The 23,623-nt window shown below is 40.1% G+C and overlaps 1 protein-coding gene and 1 non-coding gene across 2 annotated transcripts; both read left to right on the plus strand.

Moving 5' to 3' along the window:
- Positions 1 to 971: 971 nt before the first annotated feature.
- Positions 972 to 1,028, plus strand: LOC117266530 (U7 small nuclear RNA). The gene has a single exon (XR_004502499.1). It is a non-coding gene; the product is annotated as a U7 small nuclear RNA (small nuclear RNA).
- A 3,942-nt stretch (positions 1,029 to 4,970) lies between these two features.
- On the plus strand, positions 4,971 to 23,454 carry lpcat3 (lysophosphatidylcholine acyltransferase 3). The gene is made up of 13 exons (XM_033639604.2): positions 4,971 to 5,133; positions 7,453 to 7,560; positions 11,095 to 11,201; positions 11,792 to 11,885; positions 12,147 to 12,184; positions 14,416 to 14,594; positions 14,757 to 14,865; positions 14,973 to 15,059; positions 15,450 to 15,613; positions 18,079 to 18,226; positions 18,611 to 18,766; positions 21,673 to 21,816; positions 21,923 to 23,454. The coding sequence occupies exons 1-12, from the start codon at positions 5,049 to 5,051 to the stop codon at positions 21,790 to 21,792; spliced, it is 1,395 nt and encodes a 464-aa protein (XP_033495495.1). The 5' UTR covers positions 4,971 to 5,048; the 3' UTR covers positions 21,793 to 21,816; positions 21,923 to 23,454.
- The last annotated feature ends 169 nt before the right edge of the window (positions 23,455 to 23,623 follow it).

Raw genomic sequence — 23,623 nt, forward strand, 5'->3', positions numbered from 1 at the left:
ATTAAACCACTTTCCTCTCAACCACACATGAGGATGCATGGCATGGAGCCCCCAGTAACAACAGAATAGTGTGTGATGAGGACATGATGTGAACATATGACCTGTAATGTGTCTTAAGTGAATTTTTGCCTCCTGGGTCAGCTGTCACTGATAAGCTGACAAAGTCCTCATCCCTTTATCCTCTTACTGAAAATGACATTAGCCTAACAACACAAACAGAGCGTATTTGCTACATGATGTCTCCATGCAGCTGTGTTTACACTTTTCTCATCATGTGGTACAATAAAATAACAACACCACATTAGCAATGTGATATCAAATATGCAGACATCAACAATATCTCAAGGTTGAATTGTGTTCAAACTGCAACTGCAAAAAAAACAAACAAACAAAAAAAACACACATCCTAAAACAAGATTGTGAATAAAAAAGACTGCATGTTGTGTGGTTTAATGGCAAAATGACCTCATAAATTACCATGGAGGTGGAAGGACATTGATTACCTTATGCAAAAGCCTACTATTAGTTACCAATTACAGCCACAGTAATATTTTCAAACACACAAATGAAATTTAATCCTTTTGACTTCCCAGCATTCATTACCTTAATTGCAATGCCAACAACGAGAACTGCAGCATTGCCACGTTTCTAACTACAAGCGATTAGATAGAATGACACAAGCCCCACCCCTTTTGCTTCCTGGTCTTGTATGAAGCTTTCTGATTGGCGGATGTGGGGCTCAGTTTTGCATACCCGACCAGCACTGCGGCAAAAATATGGTTCCTACACGCATAAAGTTGATTTTTGAAGAGTCTGAGGAGTTTGAATCACGTTTGTCCTAAATTTATATTAGATATTTGTTGTAACTGTGATTTTTTTTGTTCGTCATGAAAACTGGCGACGATCTAACACCATATTAGTGGGGTTAGTGGGGTAGTGTACTAGTACCGCAGTCTAGCATATAATACCTCAGGAACTAATGCTCTTTAGATATTTCTCTAGAAGGTTTCTCGTAATGAGAAGCCCCCATCTTTTGTGAACGTTAAATCAAATGCGTGTCTACGCAGTATAGTGTTTTTGTAATGATAGTGAAATCAGGTATTATTGTAATTAAGAAAAATGCAGAAAAACATTTTATAACTTTTATCAAAGTCAAAAAGACAAAAATTAAATATTCCACTTCGCATTGCGTATATGTAGAATGTCCATGTTACATTTATTTATTAACTGTCTTATCAGTATACACTTTTATTACTTTTTAATTCATTTTTCATTTATGTGTGTGTATGTATGTACAGCTGTGTTTGACCTCCACAGAGACACATAGGCTATATGAAGTTAATAAAACATAAGATACTCGTGCTAATTATAATATTTAACCAGGTAACTTTGTGGTAAACCATTTTAGACACAGATTATTAGGCTATTGAAAGTATTTCTATGTTTTAAACATGTCTGAAATGGATCTTCAATTAATGTTGTTCCTGCGCCTCGTCACTAGGGGGCAGCCTTACACTATTATCCCATGTCTATGTTTAACAGAGGGTTAATCTCCACACTGTCATGAACTAGTTAACTGGTTTGCGACACTTAATCATTCTGGGTGTAATGCTGCAGATAGCCCACCTGACAGCCCATAAGTCAAATCTTTAGCGACAAGCTATGAAAACAATACCAGCAAAAGTGTGATAGAGAGAGACCGGAGGGGAGGAGAAGAAGGAGGAGAAGGAGTCATCATCTCCATGCTCCTAAGGTCCTATGTTCCCCAGCGGTATGCTCAGGCACATTTTATATCTGTCTTCCTATTGATTTAAAGATTGACAGATGGCCTATCACCTTCTGCTTTACAATGTGAAAGCATGAAAGCAGATGGATGTTTCAAATGCAGTTTGAATGACAGAAATCCATGCAGCTGATGTGGTGATATCAATGTCTAAAGTCAAGATAATTGTCTTGCCTGCAAATTCGAGGGTGTAGGTTTCAAGGGGTATGACATCTGTACACATTTATTATAGGTGAGTGATTTCAACATACTTACCAGGTAAACTGAACATTTGACATTTGTGTTGGGAAGGTTACGTTTGATATATAATAGGCTACAGAGTACTAGTGACCCTGTTAAATATGTTATAAGTACTGTAACTGTTTTAATTGCTTCATCAAAGTACTCTATCTTATTACATTTGATTACTTTCTGACAAACATTTTAAACATGGGCAATGAAGGAGAAATAGAAATGCCAAAAGCAGGCATGCTTGGGCGAATTATGAAAATGCAAAACACACATACATCATGGTTTTGCCTCTTTTGCTGTTGTTTTGTAGTCATTGTGTATCTTTATGTAGTTTTGTCTCTTTGAGGTCATTTTGTGACATTTTTTGTTGCTTTATGTTTCTTTTTTTCTATCTTTTTGTGGTCATTTTGAGTCTTTTTCCTGATAGGTACATATTGCAGTAATATGAGTGACATTTTGCAGATGAAGGTTAAGGAATCCCTGATACTTTGGGCCCCTGTACCAGTGCCCGGTAGGCCCATTTAACAATCCATCCATGCCTGCATGGTGAAAAGATGCAAAGCAACAGAATGATTATTGTGTTCAACATGCTAGGACTCAACTCATAGATGCAACAAACCCTCTGATTTGGAGACAGCGTAACCCTACTTTCTTGTTCCCTAGCATTCCCCAGTCCCTTTAGTTTGTGGGTAATGAGCAAGCTACAATTTCGCACGTTTTATCTTCTTTAATTCACACCAAAATGTGGCAAGACAGCATGAAACCAGCTTCCCTCTAACGCAACTGCAGCACATGTTAACCTGAGTCTGTTACACTGACACCTGTTCCCCACAAAACAATGTCAAGTATGTAGGAGCTATAGTTACTCTTACTCTCACTTGAGGCTAAGAGGACACAAAAAACTTAAAGGTACACATGAAAATATATAAATGAAATAACAGTTCAAGTGCTTTGAATAGAAATGAATAATTATTGTATGTAATAACACAGATTAATTCAGTAAGTCCAAAATAACAATGTGGAATTATTCTCAACAGTATTCTGTACCAACATACATTTGTATGGCAGCTTAATTATTGACACTATGGACACTTGATGGACACCACAGCTGTCTACTGTTTTGCACATACAATCGCTTGCCCTAGATGTGCTCCCTTTATCCACTGCTCATTTTCATTCACTGCTGCTCATTATTATCCACTTCCTATTATTTTCATAATTATTATTATTATTGTTATTGTTATTTATCACCGTCGTATTTTTGTACTTATTTGCATGCCTAGTTATTTAAGTTTTTTAAGTTTAATTTTGAAATCTTTAATCTGACTCTTTCTCCTTGACTGCTGTAACACTGGAATTTCTCAATTATGGGATAAATAAAGGTGTATCTTATCTTATCTCTTATCTTAATTAACTTAAATAACCCCAAAATAAAGTATGATTAAGGCAGTATAACCTCAAAAAGCAGCTGTGGCAATCTGTCATAATACGGAAAAAAGAATCAGCACAGTTGAAACAGGAAATACCACAACATTTCAACCATAAACTGATGTAGACTAAACACAAACTGGTGCCAGGATCCACCAGAATGCAGGAAATAAAGTGTCTGATGCTCAAAATCTCTTGAGGAAGAACCTCCAGAGCCCTTTACAGGGTTCGCACGCATTTTAATGGACAAAATTTTCAAACTTTTCTATGACTTATCAAGGACCAGTGATAAAGATTTCTTTTCCTTGCACCATTCGCTCGGCGTATTTAAACATATCAGATTTACACTCTATTCATACATAATTTCAGCTAGCTGGTGTACATGAAGAGAGAGATGAACCCAGGGAGCTAGAATAGAACTGAATAGATCTTTATTGTGCACTGGGGGTGGAAATTGATCTTCAGCCAGACAACAACAAAAGACAACATTATAGAAAGCAGATGAATAAGGATGAAACTAAGGAGCCAAGCGTTGTCGGTTGAAATAGGGCCATATATGAATTCTGAAAATATCAGAGATGGATTTGGCATCCTCAATAACCCCCCAAATCACTCAAACACTGTCCATATCGGTTGCTGAAATGAAGTCTATATAGGTGATTATGCTTATAAATGCTAATTATTGTTAATTATGCACATTTCCCAACATATGCAAGTTAGCATCAAACAGTTTCTGTACATTTCTAACATAAAACTTTGGGGAACTCGACACTTTCGGGTTCACATTCCTGGCAAGTGAACTATATAAATTATATTTTTTTCTGATTTGAGGTATAGTGACAAATTTAGGCCAAAGCAAGGGTAATTTTCAAGATAGAAAAGTCAATGTGGGCTCAAATTGAAGCTTATTAAATTGGGTAGTTTTCTACGTACAAGTGAAGCAGTAATATTAAACAGAAAGTGATGAAAAATAATCATTTTTGAAGAGAATTTATCAAACAAACAGTCTTTTTTTTTCGGGGGATGTTGTGTGTGATATTTTGAAATAAAATGGCAGCCAACCCCTGATTCTTATTTTTCTACTTTCCCCTTTGTGTCAGGATACTCCTTGCCAAGTTTCACATTTGTATGACTATTTATGCCCTCATAGTGCCCTAGTATTTGCATTTTCATTGTGTTGTCAGAAACATGTCCCATAAAAGAGGTTTTGGGCACCCTGAGAGCAAAGAGTTATCCACAGGAGATTACTGCAACAGTGTCAATATGAGTTTTCCAAAAACTTTAAATGATTTCAGGCCTGGAAAAGGTGACTGTAAATTCCCTATCTTTTCCATGGCCGTGGGAACCCTGCCTTTTAATATATTATCCTCCAAATGTTAAAAAACGAATATACGCCCTTGTCTTAATGTGTGATCTTGTGTTGAGCTGGGGAACATAGGACCCTGGGAACACACACACTCCCAATCACATAGTTTAACTTTGAAAGGAGGTTGAACCGCGAAGGGCCTTTAAAAAGCGGAGTGTGTATGTGTGTGTGTGGATGTCTGCCGTGAGTCAGTAGAGTTCACTGAACCGTCGCGAGGAGACGTTTCCGCCCACAAGAAAGATGGCGGCTCCCTTGCTGGAGAATCTGTCGGAGTCCCTAGGTTCCCCGGAGCCAGCGGTTCGCCTCATTTTGTCTATTTTAATCGGTGAGTTACGCCTCACGGACCAGTCACGGGTTGTTCTGGCAGCTAGCCGAAATGGCGTCCATGTCGGTGCCAGGTTTTAGTCATAGTTGAAGTCCTCTGTGTGGTGTGTGTAACTGTTAACTGCTAACATAGCGCTCAGTCAGGTACTGACTGTGACACACAGCTACAGGCTGTAAAACAGTTGTACCGGGCTGCTAACGTTACTGTGTGAGCTAGCTAAATAATTATCACGAACAACCACTCACGGGCTTCACAGAAATATAAATTAACGTACAGAAAGCTCTTGAATGCGTGTCACACTCATTTAAACGTTAAAGTACACAGTGTTTTCTTTATAACCAACGGCTAACTTGTGGTAGTTAACTGACATAATGCCAGTTAGTGTTGTAGGGATGTGACTAGTTTGGTGTCGTTATAAATCTTAACTGCCGGAATCTCCCCCTCCATTAATTTCCTGTTTATTAGACCGGCTAACAGGCTAGACAGTTATATCAAGTTAGCAGGACAGCTACTAACATAACATTGTTTATAGGCTGTTGGATTTGCATAATAGCATGAGGCTGGTGTTGGTGAAATAATAGTGCCAACGTTGTTGGGGGAGGGAAATGCTTTGACAAGGGGAATGACCACAGGCTGCCAAAATATGTCCCCCAACCCTCATTTCTTTCCACCCGTTTGAGCAGAGGCGGTAAAACATGTTCGAACAAGGCCACAAATGAACGTGACTTTTCATTTACGCTTACTTTAACTTAGGGTATGCTGTTTTATTGCAGAGTGCAACATGTAGCTCTACGTTAGGACTACAGGGTCACAATGTCAGGGTGTTTGTGTGGATGTGGATGGGGTGGGGACCGGGGAGGGCGTCCTCCATGCTGTCCTCACTGAACTTTGGTCTGACACATGGCCACGTCTGTTTTTCTCTCTGTGTCGCCTCACACCAACATTACAATGGACTGAACCTGGCCATTCAGATCAGACTTTGGTTGCCTAATGCCTTGTAAACCCTCCAGTCAGCCCGTTGCATGCTCCTTGACCCACTGTTGCTTCATGTCTCTTGCATAATATTGTAGCTATATTGTAACTGCCTTCACAACAGTGGAGCCTGAAATAACAGGTTTGACTGCGTTTCCTCTGCTATACATAGGCTGATATGATTTAGGCTTTAGCTAGCCAAGTGCCTTGCAGGAGCAATTGTAATAGTAATGCACTATGTGGCCTGCAAGACTCTAAGTGCATTAATGCCCTACAGCGGCTCCAAACTTAATTTACTGGATTGCAAAAGTTTTTAAAGGAGAAGACTGGATGTTATTCTATATTTGTCTAATGTCCATAAGTCCCATGAAAAAAGTACATGTCTGTCAATACTGTTGGACTCATTCACTCTGTCACAAACAAAAATAAGAAATATATAGTTTAATTCCTTTAAAAGGGCACTGCAAGCAAACATAACTCTAACAGGGGCAAGTTGTCTCTTTTCAGTTGCACATTAATTTACAAGTATTAATGTGCACCAGTGAATATTTATGGCTGCAGGGTGGTGAGTGTCAGTTGACTTAAAATAAACCACAGTGCCTCTTTTCATCATCATGAAGGGACATGCCACCCACTGCAATGGTGTGTTTAGTGTTTGGATAACAATGGAAGTCTATGGCAAAGAGGAATGAGCTTTATCAGGTTTTGGCTATACCAACAATAATTAGTGAGATCAAGTTTTTGTTTTTTGGGGGGGAGATTTATTAACAATAAGAAAAATATAAAAAATTGCTAGGCTTTAAAATAACCCAGTAGAAGCCAACGGAAAAGTGTTACTTGAATGTTACTTAACATTATTTATAAAAATGAATAATCTTTTTCATGTTAAGCGGCATCTACGCTACTGCAGTGCCTTGATATTCACTAATTATAGATCACAACTCCAAAAATACATCATAATTCTGACAAATATATGTATAATGTTGAAATTTTAAGACTGTGCTTTTTACATTAACATCAGTAAGTATGTTATGATGAGTCAAAATGTGAACAAGAATAAGTTCAACTGAACTGGTTGCCCTTATGTGGATTTTTCCTAACATCACTAGTGAGTGTTTGTCCTTTCCACAGTCCTACTTACTGCAGTTATCTTTCTCCTTGAGATGCCAGATTTGCAGCAACACACACCACACATACTGTACGTACCACTGGTTTTAATGTGCTCCTGTGCATGCGCTATGTGTTTTTACCACAAGGTCAGTGTCAGGGGAGTGTCAACAATGGCTCACGTAGCAGACATAAAGGCACATACTGTAGCTCCATTAACAGTTTCTCCATCTCTTGCAGGGTATCCCTGTGCTTTGGTGTACCGGCAGTTCTTTTTCTCCAAGCCTGCCACAGTTGTGCATTTGTTCCACACGCTTTCTGGACTGGCTCTGGCAGCATTCAACTTTGGTGAGATCAAGAGGGAGCCTCCGTTTTAATACATACGTTTTAAATAATCTTTTGAGTTTATTAAGATATGTGTCAGGCATTTATTATAAAGCTGTCCTGTTGAGTTTTCTTGTACACACACACAATTTATGTTTAAATTCACTGTAACTTACCAAAATTGTGCATGGTCTAACAAACATGTTGGCTACATGATCTTCCTCTAAAAGCATTCATAAAACCAAGGGTTTTTTTGGGGAACATTTTTAATTCTGCATTGTCTGCCTTTGATGGTGCATTGCTCCGTTTCTAAAAAACTGCTCCACAGCGCTACAAGCTGTCAAGAACTCCACAGGGTACCTTTTAATTTTACTTGATATAAACTTAAAATTCATCTGTGATTTACATTTTTGATGTAACATTCATAAAAAACACTTGACTCAAATGAATACTTCACTGGCAAAAAGATCATTTGTATATCAATTACTCAATGCATTTTGTTGAATTCATGGAAAAAGGTTTGTTTTTCTTGCATGCCTCCACTGAGAATAGGGAATCCACAAAGGGCGAACATTCTTCATGAATTGAAGTCATCGGGAACCACGTTTAACAACAGCAAAACTTTAAACATCTGTTTACAGATTCTCACACAACTCCTGCAGTATAATCCAAATCTCATTTATCCAGCTATATGCTCAGTACTTCCCAAACACATGCATTTTCACTAAAAAAATTACAATATAAAACATGTCTACCCAGATTAGCGCGCTCTGAGTGGCCTGAGCATGCGCGTGCATGTGAGCTCCTCTTGAGCAGAATTCAAATGCATGCACATACCCAGGGGTCTGTTTCAGAAAGCAGGGTGGCAAACTGTGAGCTGACTAACCCTGAGACAGAAAACTCAGGGCTCTCGGTTTCAGAACAGCTGTTCAGAGTCAGTTACAGTCAACTCTGAGTTAAGCTTGTGCGTGGTGAATGAAAAAAGCCATCATCAATAGAGCTCTGAAACGATTCACCATGGCAACAGGTAAATAAAGGGCAGAACCTCCATTTCAATCAGGTGGATGTAGAGATGTTAATGCATGAATATGTAGACTGCGCATAGTTATCTGTAAAGAGTCTGAGTCAGAGCGGGGAAAAAGGTCAGTAAATTAACATAATAAAGTTTTATTCAGTGTTAGCCATTAATTCATCATCAGGTCATAGCCTACATTTAAATATATTTGTACAGCTTTGATCTGACAGGGACAAAAAACAGGGGCGAGCGACTGAAGATGAAAAATATAGTCAAAGGTTTAAAACATATATATTTAAATCAAAGACAGAGAAATGAATGTAAGCTCACAGTCTCATCAGTAATAATGTGTTTGGTGATTTGCACTTGAAAAGGCGCGGAGGTTAAAATACAGGAGATTTTAAACTTAGACATCTATTTGAATCTTTGGCCCGACAGTGTTCAGTGGCTTTATTTCAGCTACTTCAACAAATGTTGTAAATTTAAATATAGCCACTGAAATTGGGTTAAAACAGCAGTATGCAGCCTATTTAAAAAAAACTCAACTCAAGTTCACTCTGTAGCTGCACCACAATCCTACTCATCATAAATTTTAACATATAATCTCCAATATTTTAGGAATTATGTTCCGTTAATGCAACCAATCACATCATGAGTGATAGAGATAATTACTCATGCATAGGCCCACCAAATTTACAATTTACACCCAGATTTTTTTTTTTGCAAATAATTTTATTTCTATGATTGAAACTGAGATTACATATTATATCCAATAAACATTTTAGTAAACATGCTCTAGCAATCACTCTCAAAAAGACAGACATGCAGATATTTCAGGGGGTAACTGCATCTCTGAACCTACTGGCTATCATCTGACGATACATAAAGCATACATATGCAGATACCTGTGTATAGAGGTTAGAGGTGACTTAATACAGTTTGATATTTTAATGTGAGGGAAAAAAATCACTGTTCAAAGAAATGATTGACAGTGCCTTGAAGCAGTAACTTAAGATAGTCCTGAGTAACTGATATCCAACCAGGATTTAGATTCTGACATACTGTAAACCTCCGCTGGTTAATGCATTTGATACAGACTGAATAAGAAAATGAAACAGCGTGTCTGGCTCTGCAAGAAGGGAGAGACAGAGTTTAATGAAGAAAACCTGCCACCAAACAGGTTAGGTTCGAAGTCCGTTACCACAGGAACTGACTCAAAGTTAAAGTTACCTCTCTTTCTGAACAGAAAACCCAGAGTTTCCCTCATCTCAAGCTTAACTGAATCAGCGTTTTCACTAAACCTGCTTTCTGAAACAGGGTCCAGGCACACTACTTGGCCATGTGTGAGACTGTTCGTACTTACGTTTTAAATCCTAATGTTTCAGTGAACATGCATGTGTTAGGGAAGTACTGAGCATACAACTAGATAAATGAGACTTGGATTTTACTGCACAAGTTGTTTGACAGTTTGTGAGAGGATGTTTTGATGTTTTACTGTCGCTAAATGTGGTCTCTGTTTACTTCAGTTCATGAAGGATTGTATTCTCCATTCACTGTGGAGGCATGCCAGAAAGTCTTTTCCACAAATTTAAGGTAACAGGGTGTGTAACTGATATACAAATGGTCAATTTGCAGGTGACGTATTCATTTAAACAGAAAGCACTTTTACTCCATTTACTTTATAACATAATGGCTTAGGGATGTCATTTTCCTGTGGTTGAATCATCCACTTTTGTTGAGTCATTTCTGGCTTGATGAGGAAGTAAGTGTGCTGCTTTTAAACATTCTATACCAGCAGGTTTGACAACTCCAAATTCAATTGGAACCATTATGCACATGGCCCAGACTCTCTGCCTGTGTGGCTTAATGTACAGTACATTGACTGATCTGCAGACCCTTTGGTTCAGTTTCAGTAGATGTCCTCGGGCTGATGTAAATTATAATAGGCATGTCTCGCTGTTTCCTGGCATTTCATAGACAAAAAATAAATCAATGAATCTGCCAGTTATTATCTAGCTTAACTGATAATGGAGATGATCATTAGTTGCTGCCCTAAGTCAATTTACCATTATGAAGGACTAAGAAAACCAGCAAACATTCACATTTGAGAATTTTTGCACAAAAAGGACATTAATTGATTATCAGAATTATTAGTCAAAAATAGAGTACAGTTATATTTCTTAGATTGCCGAAGTGATGACAATGGTAAGAGGTCCTCTAGAATGCATGCTGGCATGCTGGAGTAAACACAAACTGCTAACATTGATTTCTTTCTCTTTTCTTTATCCTTTTGTGGCTGCACTTGGATTTTACAGCAGGTCTGTTGTTTTATCTTTCTCCTTGTGGAATACTTTCCCCCTCAGCCTTCTTTGAAAGGGATGTATACCGTGGATTTGTCTTGTTCTTTCTCCATCTCTGCCAATACCAAACTGTGTGGAGGAAAAATGCTGTTGTCATGTCCAGTCCTACAGGTCACACTTGACTGCACTCACCATCATCCCCATCCCCATCCCCATTCCTCCCTCTGTCCGTCTCTTTCCCAGGCTCTCAGATCTATCACTCTGCAGTATGTGTCCTTGTCCAATTCCTGATGCTGAGGCTCATGGGAAGGACGGTAACAACTGTCCTGAGCAGCTTTATCTTTCAAATGGTGAGGTGTCCCGGCACATCTTTTTCTTTCCTCTCCTTATTTCCTAGCATCCAGACGTACTTCATAGCATTAGCTCCCCTTTGCACTCTGTCAGACTTTTATGATGTAGTCACATGCTTCCTGTGGACACATCAGGCCCTTTTATTTTTTGCATGCTTTTGCATTTATTGCTCACACTCTAAGAAATCCAGTAATGAAACCAGGTTTTTACACAAAAATATGCCCACTGAAGACTTCCTGTTTCCCATTTTTAATCTTCTTCTGTCATGTAGAAGTAGGGCAGGGTGATATGGAGAAAATATAATCTTACAATATTTTTGACCAAATACCTCAAGTGTGTAAAAGCAAGTAATAAGATACTTGGAACAGCCTGGTAAGTTCAGAAAATGACATCACTTTACTGTAATATAGCTTTTAAAACCAGGAACACTTATGATTGACACCCAAAATCTAAGACTCGTAACACAAATCTAGTCTCACATCACAATATTGATGTATCACCCAGCCCTACAATAGAACTGTGATAACATCTGCTTGAAGATGTTTGATAACGCAGAGGTATGCTGACCTCTCCTTCTCTCCTCCTGTAGGTATACCTGCTGGCAGGGTATTACTACACAGCAACAGAGGAGTATGACATCAAGTGGACCATGCCCCATTGTGTCCTCACACTCAAACTCGTCGGTGAGTTGACCACACCTCTACTCGCACTCCTCTGCTTGACAAACCCAGTTGTTACGTAAAAGCAGATGTTTTTTTTCCTCCATTTGATATCTTCCTGTTGCTGTTGTTACAACCTCCCTCTGTACCCTAGTGAACAATTAACACACTGATAAACTGCTGACATGGCCTTTGCATGCTTAACGGTGTTCGTTTCAATTGATCATGACAGCCTTAGTTACCCTAACATAGCGTCTGACACCAGTTGCATTTTTCTGATTACAGGTTTGTCATTTGATTACTATGACGGCGGGAAGGAACCAGTGAGTTGGTTGATCTCTCTTGCTTTTGCCTGCTTGATCATTCGTCAGTATGTTGATGTTGTTTGTCTCGGAGTGTTCTTTGTTTGAGTTTTGCTCATTGATTAATATCTCTGTTACTTCCTGTTATTGTCAATTCTTCTTTCTTTTTCATTCTGTTGTGTGTAAGAAAGAGGAATGAGGTTTTTTGACTCACCACAACACTGCACTACAAATGTGCAGCTAGAGACTGTCACTGTGAGTTATTATTTAAAGTTACCTGGGTAAATGATAAGTTACTTTAGTGCAAATCCACGTTTCCACCAAACACTTTATGTATAGCGCCCTTACAAGTATGAACTTGTATCTAAATCCTAAATCTGTTTTGCATTTCCACCGCAGACAGTAATCTAGAATGTAGGCAGGGTTGTTACCAGATGGGAATAGCTGCGTCACTGCACCATCTAGTTCTTGCTTTATTTCATCTTCACTGGCGATGCAGAGGAACATCTGCACCTCGCTGAATGTCCACAGAATGAGGCTGCACATCAACATTTTCAGAGTAAAAAAGAACAGGCTGGAGTGTCAAGGATCTCTTTTGCAATCAATGCGATATTTAAAAATAACATGTTTGTTCACTGAGTCCTTGTAGAGTGATAATTCTCTCTTGATCAATCAGTGGACTGCAGTGTTTCTAGCTCCACCTTTTTAGTATCAGATCAGTTTGCTCGGTACCTCAACAGAGGGGTAGCAAAAAAAAATTAACCAAGGGGCGCCCAATAGCTCACCTGGTAGAGCAGCTGCCCCATAGAGAAAGGCTGCACCCTTGCCACAGCGGCCGTGAGCTCAATTCCAGCCCACGGCCCCTCACTGTATGTCATCCCCTTTCTCTGCCCCCCTTCACGCTTTATCTGTCCTATCAAATTAACGCAAAAGGCCCTCAAAAAACAGACAGAGCTAAACTGAACTGAACAGAACTGCTTGGTGGAAATGAGGCTTAAATGTTGGGTCCTTCAAAAGAGCAATGGCTCAAACAAAGACCATATTAGAGAAGTGATATTTGCACAGACGAATAGTCTATGTTGTCTGACCACCAGTAAAAAACTTAGACAACATAAAGAAAGTTACCCAAGTTAAACAATGCTTAGTTGAAATGCAAACAATACTAACCTACATGTCAGATGAAGGTAGTTCGACTCCTCAGGCAAGCTTTGGAGTGTCAAAGCATCGGGCTGCTGAACACAGATCATCCTGCTAATCTACTAAAACAGTGTGAAACTAAACCAACGAAAATAAACCCCTGAAACATGACCATTAGCAACCCAACGCAGTAGTGAAATAACTGCAACATAACAAAAGGGCTTTTGCTGGTGAGGAGCTGGTCTGACCCTCTCCTCTGCCTCCTGTCCTTTATATGTAGCTGCAGCTCGGAAATTCTCTTTTTGCCTATTAAAGGCTCTGTGGTGGAAAAGACAAGATGAACAGAGGGAAAAACAGGACACAACAAAGGGCAAAGAAATGTCAGCAGAGGGGTGTGTGATACGGATAAAATAATCCATCACTGCATATGTAGTAATGGTCCGCAATGTCAGCATATATTATAATGCAGTGCATTTTTATTGAAACTCAGTATGAGTGACTATATTTGGCTAATCCAATTTTAAGGTACTGAAGAGATAGCTACCAAAGTGTAAATCCCAGTCATGTCAATCTTTGTTGTGTCCCTTGCCTTCCTTCACCAGTTTAAAGCTCATTTTGTTACAATAACTGTCTGTGGAGCAGCTTCTCCCTTCCCTATTCTTCCTCTCAGCTTGTGTTCAGTATGCTTGGTTCCTTTCAAGTGCTGTTAGTATATCTGTGATAGATGTTAATTGCCCCTGCTGTTGCTTTACTTCATTTTTATTCTGAGTGTTTATGCTGTGCTTTTCATTCTGTTTTTGTATTTTTAACAGTGAAAAAGTGTATATAAATCTGCTCTCATCTGGTTAATATTATCACTCTTCAGTACACAGTGTACAGCTTGCAGTTAAATGCTAGATAATGAGCACTCAGTGCAGTGATGTTGCGGTCAGTCCAGATTGATTCTAAAATAATCCTTTATAACTGGATACATCCTGTATCAACACGCTTTTAAAATGAATCCTCAGCCTTTTTTTCTGTCCTCTTCCTCCACACTCTTCATCCCCGTTTCATTTTGCTCTGCTTCTCTAAAAATTTTTTCATCATCTTTTTCTCTTCACATCCTTAAACTCCAGTCTCAGCTGAGCGTAGAGCAGAGGAGCGCAGCCCTGCCGTCTGTGCCCTCTCTGCTTGAGGTGTGCGGCTTCTCCTACTTCTATGGAGGCTTCCTGGTGGGGCCCCAGTTTACACTGCGCAGCTACCAGAGGCTGGTGGCAGGGGAGCTCACTGACTGCCCTGGAAAGCCTCCGAACAGGTAAAAGAGCGAGGAAATGATGAATGATGAAAAGAAAAATGAGCAGGAAGACTATTTTTATTGTATTTCTGTGAAATACGCCAACTGTGCAGTGTCACAGCCCCGCAGTTAACACTGTTACCTTCAGATCTCCCATCCCTGTCTTGTTTCTTTCTCTTCCAGTGGTATACCAGCTCTAAAGAGGTTTGGCCTGGGCTTTCTCTGCCTGATGATATTTACAATATTTAGTCCATACTACCCAGACAGCTACTACTTAACAGATGAGTATGAGGTGAGGATGTCAACATGTTCGAAAATAATCACAGTTCACGGTTCATGTTTTTCAAGGTAAGAAGAGTCAGAGTTTGTCTAATGTGTAATACTATGTCCTTCCCACAGGCTCAGCCCTTCTGGTATCGCTGTGTGTTTATTCTGCTTTGGGCTAAAATCACCCTGTATAAATATGTCAGCTGTTGGGTTATAGCGGTAAGTAGTCTCTTGGTCTGCATCTATGCGCATGAAATGTGTTTGAAAGAGGCGCCATTGTGCCTTGATGGCAAGCTGCTAACAGCCTACTGATTTGGTTCCTGAAATAAACCTTATTTATATGAAGCTGTGTTCACATGCAGCACGTAGCTTAACACTTGCTGTGAGAAAGCATGAACAGTAAAAAGTAAAAGCCACATCTTGCATACCTTTGCAGGCACTCACATGCATTATTTGATTTTTTTTTTTAATATAAACCAGTAGATATATTTTTAGATTTTTTTGCACACCCTGACTAGCCCATAATAGTAGTCCCAGTTAATCAGGTTCTTGCACTTCATAGTGTGATCTTACATGAGCAAATGATGAAAATGTTTTGTTGTGTTGCAGGAGGGTGTATGTATATTAACGGGACTGGGCTACAATGGTGTAGTGGATGGTGAGCACAAGTGGGACGCCTGTGCCAATATGAAGGTGTGGCTCTTTGAAACCACACCGCTTTTTGGAGGAACCATCTCTTCCTTCAACATTAACACAAACGCCTGGGCTGCCAGGTCAGTGTCAAGCCGGAAATCTCTGGAGCTCTCCAGCTCGTACTCAAAGTGGAGTTGTAAAAGTTAAATATATACTTAGATGAAAACAGTGGAGTAGAGGGTATGACAGTTCAATCCAATATGCACACTGGTGTGTTGCAATGCTTCAGCAAAAAGGAGCGCAGTTTGTTTTAATACCCAAGCAATCACCACGGGAAGGGAACCAACATCCTGGGAGGGGGTTTAAAGTTTGTGGTTTTTCAGCATTAACCTCATGCATAAAACATTTTGAGCGTGTGACATCATTTGATGATGACCACAGTGAGCAAAGCAGTTTATTGAACATACAGTTTATTACATGGTCCATTTCAGCTGAATGCATTAGATACCTACGCTTGCTGCATGAGACAGAGTAGAGGAGAAGGAGGGACACCTTTCCAAAATGGAAAGAAAAATTAGCTCAGAATTTCATTTATAAGTGAGCCTATACTGCACAGCTGGTTGATGATGAGCGTTCATGCCCCTGGTAGATAGAATACAGACATAGCGCTTAAAATGCTCTCATTGTTTGACCCACAAAGAAAAGTCTATTTATAGTCACGTATGTGCCAGTTTATAAGCAGTTTAGTATTAAATGGGTTAAGTTTGATATTATATTTATTCAGCCTTCTTCCTCTGGTTAAATGGAATTATAAATGCGCCTGCTTTTTGTGAGGCATTTACATTCATACAGCATACAGTAGGGAAGAAACCAGTGTGAATCACAGAGGCATGACTAATTAGTATGAGGAGGACAATGTTTGATATATGGAGAAGCTCCTCAAGGGGTCAGTATGCTTCAAACAAGTTGGTTTGTATTAAGCACCGTCTGAAATACCGTTTATAGCTGTTCCAAATGGCCGCATTCAAAGGCAGGGTGAAAATTCAGCTGTCATAGAGAGGGGCAAGAGGCAAATCAAAGACAACGTGTGTGTTGTACACACCACAGTTGGCAGAAGTCGTGAGAAGCATGAAAAAGGGGAAGTTCAAATCCTGTGCACCTTCTCACCTCTGCGCCCAGCCACACTGCGTTGAGAGGAACCTGCTTGTCAGAATTTCAGTTTGGAAAGTTATAGTTATTATCTCCCCAAGTTGGACGTCATAAAGGTGTGTGTATGGAGGGGTAGCCACAAATAATGATCTGACAATTACTTTGTTTAAAGCATACAGATGCCTTAGGCCTTGGTCAGACAGAGTGCTCTTTACAGGCTGCAAAACGCAAGGCCCATCACACTGCCTTTTTTCTTAAAAAAAAAAGAGTGGCTTGCTGCATCTTTTTTTTTATTGTTGCTAGGCAATCACCGAATCACCTGTATTTAGCCTGACTGTTATTTTGCTGGGAAGTAAACTCACAGACCTGTGCTGTTTTTGTAGTTACTTAGTCAGCTAGTTAGTAGCTAGGTATCTTACCTAGGAAACATAGCTCTGGGTTTCCAGCCACCCTTAGTTTGTCCTCCGTGTTGTCTCCACTTGTTTTCATCACCACCACAGAAGGCCCGTGTCTCAATTAATTAGATTAGACAATGGGGAAAAAACATAGACTGTTTAGAATAATGGACGTAGCCACTGTGATGTCACCCACTGGTTTGTGGACTCCTGTTTTGATGCCTTTAGTTAGGTGTTTCGGCTGCTGCCATTTTCGATGTTGGGAGATAGATGTGACCATATGTGGATGAGAGGATGGAGCTGTGGATCTGGCTCATAGACTGTGGCAGCACCCTTATTTATGTATAACTTTAAGCCTTAGCAAAATGTAAACGAGTGAGTTATATAAAAATCCATCCTGCATACAGTTGTCATGAAGGAGAAATTGGCTATAGAGATCAAGACTGTTTTTTAATATCAGGGTGTAAACATGTTTATTTCTGCTGTAAAGTAGCCATTCAAGGAACTGCAGGATTTGGTACTTCGGTTCAGAGAGTTTAATCAACTGGAAGCATTCAGGATGCTCCTGCAATGTAAAAGCTCCATTCTCGTTAAAAACAATTACAAAAAGCCGCCCCAGGCTGCTAAAAAGCGCTCTGTCTGATCAGGACCTTTAACGCCATGAGCACGGCTTTTAAGCTGTTGTTCTTCAAGTACGAATTTGTCTGACACTTCTCTCTGCAGCTAACACTGTAACTTGTCACCAGTGAGCTGTAGGAAAGAAAAACCCACCAGACTGAAAGCATAATGATGTGTGCAGCTTTGTAAGATATTATAACACAGAACGTGAACTAGCATTGAATTGATGAGTACCCTTGAAGAGAATGTAAAGTTGTTGAAATGTTTTAATATAACCTCAGTTGCTATGCAACAACAACTTGCAGGTGAGTGAGTGCTTATCATGTAGGCAGTAACAGCTGATACATTAAGCTTTTTCATGACTGCCCATATCCAGATTTTTTTAGTCAAAAGAAACGATCCTCAACTCCTGACTTGTTCCTTTCTCTTCTCTTTTTTTTAAGGCACGTCTTCAAACGGTTGAAGTTCCTGGGCAATAAGACCCTGTCTCATGTGGCCACACTCCTCTTTCTGACCATTTGGCATGGTCTCCACTCCGGATACATATTGTGTTTCTCCATGGAGTTCTTCATCATCACTGTAGAGAGACAGGTACACACCAGACACAGAGCAGCATGTGGAGATGGGTAACTTGAAGATAATTATATGCAGGAAGCTCAATCCATCTGGGTATTTATTTCAGTAGGTGGTAAATTTGTGTTTACCATTTGTTGTCTTATGCTTATTTTATCAATAAAAGCTGACTTTTTGCTCTGTTTGCATTATATAATTCAATTTTCTGCTTTCTAACAAGAGACAGCCTCTTGTTATTAAATAGCACAACACTATTGATCAAATGCACCTCAATGCTGAATGTATTTATAAGTCAATATTGACTGCAGTCACAATGTCTGCATCAGTTTATGATATAACCATTCTTCTACTGTATTACCATAATTATTATGGAATATGTGTGTGTCTGTTTGTGTGTGACAGGCCCAGGCCCTAGTGAAGGACAGTCCCTCGCTGACGAAGCTGGCCAACAGCGCGCTCTACCCCCTCATCTACATCGTCCAGCAGTTTATCCACTGGCTCTTCATGGGCTACCCCCTCGTGCCATTCTGCCTCTTCACCTATGACAAATGGCTCAAGGTATCACACTCAGAGATCGGAGGATAAATATGGTCACTCTCACTTGTGACATTACGCTTCAGATGTCACAGTCCAGGTCTGAGGCAGCAAGGAAGAGGACAGACCGTTTTAATCACCAGGTGTTTAGACAGAATTAGTACTACAGTACTAAAAATACCACCAAGGGCTTAGGGCATGTTGAAATACAATCCCATATCACCAAATTTGCAACATGCAAGCTTTGATTTGTAATATGAGATTATTTTGACATGTTTAACTGATCCAAACAAACACTATACTTGCCACCTATAAAGCCAATACCTACCCATAAAACTTATAAAAGAGCCCACTAGGAATCACAAATGTATCTACGGTTTGTGCCCATCTGAGTTCTGCTTGTAAGTGGAGCTCACAAGTCACTTCAGAGAAACAGGCCCCATAAAGACCGGTTAGAGTAACAGATCCATGAGTTAAAAGCCTTATCAGATATCAAAACACTGCACAGCTGTTTATAACACTGTGAGAGGGGATTTTACAACTCTGGAGAGTTATCAGGCCGGCAATCATTTTGTAGTTCGTCATGAGAGCTCAAGTCAAGTTGGTTGCATTTATACAGCCCCAAAACACAATCGCAACATATAGCACGCTCTATCTATAGACATAGATAGATAGATAGATAGATAGATAGATAGATAGATAGATAGATAGATAGATAGATAGATAGATAGATAGATAGATAGATAGATTAGATTAGATTAGATTAGATTAGATATTAAACTGCTTCACCTGAAAGCGGGATGGGAGGTGAGGGGGGCAAGATGCTAGGTCTGGCAAGACTGAGCAAAGACTTTAAACAACATTGTTGTGTCAGTTTGTTGGGTCCCTATTCTGAGTTACAATTAACAGCAAAGCAATGAGAAGAAAGTCTGAACGCCTGGATTCCACGTGTTGCGTTTTTTCTGCGACTTGCCACACCACAAGCGTTTCAGAAGCAGGAGGAATTTGCCTGTTCAGTGTGGCTGACTTGCAGATTTTGTTGGCCTTTTTCCTTGAGATTTGGGCTTCTGCCACAAAGGCTTTTGTCTTAGTCTGTTTTAGTGCTGCACGATTTGGTAAAAATGTGCGATTGCGATTATGGTGGACAATATCACGATTTGCGATTGCGATTACAATATAATTGCAATAAAATGTAATAAATAAATGGTATCATGAGTCTTTTTGCTTGATTCAGTGTTTCCCCTACATTATATTAGGGGGGCACTGACCTGACATAGTTGTTGTTATGGACAGACAGCGTGTCAATGACCATCAACACACTGAGCACAGTCAAACACACAGCAGCGCAACACACACAGCGGAGCGAGCATATGTTGCGTTCAGGCGTTGTCACGTAAATGACAAATTCCAGCGCCATAGTACAACACAGCAGCATGTCAAGTGGGCCGAACCCGAGCAAAATTGCTCAGTTTTTCATTTGTTATGGAGTCCATGATTTCCCTGTGACACTTACAAATGTTTGCTCAACTGTGCTTGGATGTTGTTTTATGAGGCTCTGGCGGCTTTCAGTTGTCTCATTGTCTTTAACGTTACACGGCTCGGCTTTCTCTCGCATGCACTCTTCCTACTTTTCCTTGTGCTGTGCTGTCTCAAGTGTTGATAGATAGGTCGTGTTGCCGCGGGACGTGGCGACTTTAACTTTTAAACTTTTACACAGCACGTCTTTCAGGTACGGTGACGTTGGACAGAAAGACGTGCTGTGTAAAAGTTTAAAGGTTAAAGTCGCCACGTCCCGTCTCAAGTGCTGATATAGATTGGTCATGTTGCCGCGGGACGTGGCGACTTTAACTTTTACACTTACACAGCACGTCTTTCTGTTCAACGTCGCCGTACCTGAATCCAAAGTATCGCCATGTAATAATATACATTGCGTTTTTTTCGCCACCAACTCAGGCTGTTCATGGTCCAGCTCATGCTCTTCTTCAGCATCTGTGTTGGTCACTGCTGCACGCCGGCTGCACGCACCAGGATAGCTTGTGGCCGTGATGTCAACAAACTCCACACGCTACAGGAGAGGCAGTCACGTTCACAGGCACACACGTTAACATTTATTTAGCCTACATTAAATCGCAAATCGCAGCCTTTTATGCGGTTATGTAATCGCACAGCTTGACATCGCGATTGCGATTGCGATTAGATTGCACTGCAGATGCAGCACTAGTCTGTTTTAATTATGGTTACTGTTGTCATTTCCTACTTTGTTGTGCTGTGTCCTGCAGACAAAGTTAACACCGTTCAGCCATGAACGACATGGATTAAAGGTTTGTGGCTATGTGTTAGTTGTTAAACATACATTCATCCTCAGAATGATTTCATACCTATATTTATATCTATATTTACAGGGTTAGGGTTAGGGTTGTTTATTTTGAAAATTGACTGGATGCTGCTCTTCCACTTCCTGCCCGACTCGCTTTGCTCTGTGCAACTTTGACGTGACTCCGTCAAAAATAGACTATACACATCAGGTGGAATCACAAGCATTGTCTAAAGTGGCCGCAGTTAGCTCTAGTGGCCTCGTCGCAGCTGCGCCCGAAGGAATCCAGAGGTTAAACGTGGATAACAGGCGGGTTTTCAGGAACAGGGACAGAAATGGGTGGAATGATCTGACAGATGAGCTACTAAAATGATGTGGACACTGGGAGTGGGAAAGTGGCTGTTATTTATTCACTGGGGTTTAGGTGACGAACATGTGCGACCTAACAAGGGATTGAGGCGGGTAGGAGGAGGAGAGGGTGGAGGTGTCAGGTGATTGACAAAGGCAGGAAAACTCTCCGTTGGCGACAGGTGAGACAGAGCAGGCATCATCATAACAGTTGGATGTTTAAATCAGGATTTTAATTTAACTTTCCTGTCACCTTTGTTTATTTCAGGTGTATTCGTCCGTCTATTTCTGTGGTCACCTATTCTTCCTCGTAGCCTATTTAATCATGCCATACCTCCGTAAGGCGCTGGTGCCTAAGAAAGAACGGAGCGAGAAGAAGCAGGATTAAAACTTGGTACTAAGACTCGGCATGGTAAGCAAGAGCAGGCATTCTTGTTTTGCCATTTTGTTTCAGTCAATAAATGACAAGCTGCGATAAAATGTTTTTAGTGTTAAAATATCTCTGTGCTTCCTTCCAGGTCCGTCTAAGGCAAAATATTCACTGAAGGGAACTGTGACTTTCGAGGAGCAGAATGGAAAATATTTTAAGGCCTTTAGTAATATATATGTCCATGTAAAAATAAATTTCTATATATTTTTGTGTTTTAAATGGGAAGGGTGTTTTTATAAACATTTGGAGAAATGTTTACAGGAAATGACCATCGTGCCACATGGGGTAATTGTGAGCCAATCAGGGGCGATTTCCTGTTTTTTTTTGTTTTGTTTTTTTGGTAAAGTCATGTTGGACTTGTGGAACTTGAGAGACTTACATGCTGTCGACACAGAATTGCACTCAACAGTCACGGGTTCAGAGTCTGTCATTGGCTCTGATATGTGTTTCTTTTTTTTGTTTCATTTCTTTCTCTCACGTCTACCACCTGCATTTAGCAGCCGCAACACAACTTCACAGGAGGTTAAAGCACAGCGTCAGCGTGTGTGGCACTTTCTAATGTAATAATACAAAAAATGCTTTCTGCAAAAGACAGATGATTATAATAATAGTAATAATCAGGGGGTTGTTGTTTGTTGAAAATGGCTGCCAGTGGTTATACAAGCACTGTAAATCACACACTGTACACTAATCCCCAACTCAAAAATGGCCTTGTATTAATGAATGTTTTTACAGTACATTTGTTTTGGTTTTAATTTGATTTGTGATGAAAAAAAAAAAAGACTTGATTTTATAGAATTTTAACAGCTTTTATGAAAAAGAACATTTTGTAGCTTTGGGATAAGATTTCATGAAATATTTTGCATTGCTCCCTCGCCTTTCCTCGTTTGTTTTTGGTTTCCTCCTCTCCCTCAGTTCAGTCTCCACTCCTCTGTCTGCCTTGAATCAAGCCCTCAGCTCTGAAATGCACAGATTGTGAGAATGAATAATTTCAGATGGAGACTTGCACATTGCCCAAACATACCGTCACTAGAGTTAATGGTTGTGGTTCATCCTACAGTCACTCTGATCTCCATAAATAGGGTGTTTTTTTGAATTGAATTGTCTCATTTTTTTTTTTAAACTGGAAGCAAAACAAACAAAAAAAAGTATTTCACCTATGGCCTGCTCTTCTGTTTGTAACAGCAGGCGATGTTTAAAAAGAGTGTGAAGTAGAAGCATCCCATCCCACTGTGGGAATGCCTCTATATTGTTTAATTAAATTTTTTTTTGAGGGGTGGGATTTGGCTGCACTGTCTGATCCATGGCATGCTGGAGGAAGGCCCAGCACTACTGCTGGTGCTGCTGCTGCTGCTGCCGCCGTCCTCTCGCCAACGCTGACACACATGGACTGGACGAACCTCACTGTAGCAACAGCCCAGATTTTTTTTGGTAATCTTTATACATGACATGGTGATTATTAATTGATGTGAATTGCTATTTCAAGAGACTACTTTTTTGCCTTATTCCTATCAAATGTACAAAGAAGAAGAAGAAAAACTTGGGATGGATTTGGGAGGGGGATGGGGAGTGATTTTCAAATACAATTTTATAACGTTCATTAAAAATGCTGCATTTCAAGCAAGGCCTCTGGTGTGTGTATGTGTGTGTGTCCCATTGCTTTCATGTGTGTGACATGAGCACAGGGCAAAAAAGGGGTGATATGACGTCATTTTGCAGTCTGGTGGAGGGAAGCTTGAGCAGTGGGAAATATGGGAATTGGTGTGTTTTTAGAGAAGGGAAGGAGGGA

Source organism: Epinephelus lanceolatus, chromosome 10 (genome assembly GCF_041903045.1).
Source record: "Epinephelus lanceolatus isolate andai-2023 chromosome 10, ASM4190304v1, whole genome shotgun sequence".
Taxonomy (NCBI): Eukaryota; Metazoa; Chordata; class Actinopteri; order Perciformes; family Serranidae; genus Epinephelus; species Epinephelus lanceolatus.

Coding starts and splice junctions, on each gene's coding strand:
- lpcat3 (XM_033639604.2), top strand. CDS start 5,049: ATGGCGGCTCCCTTGCTGGAGAATCTGTCGGAGTCCCTAGGTTCCCCG. Junction 11,202..11,791: donor GCAGCTTTATCTTTCAAATG/GTGAGGTGTCCC, acceptor CTCCTCCTGTAG/GTATACCTGCTGGCAGGGTA. Junction 15,614..18,078: donor ACAAACGCCTGGGCTGCCAG/GTCAGTGTCAAG, acceptor CTTTTTTTTAAG/GCACGTCTTCAAACGGTTGA.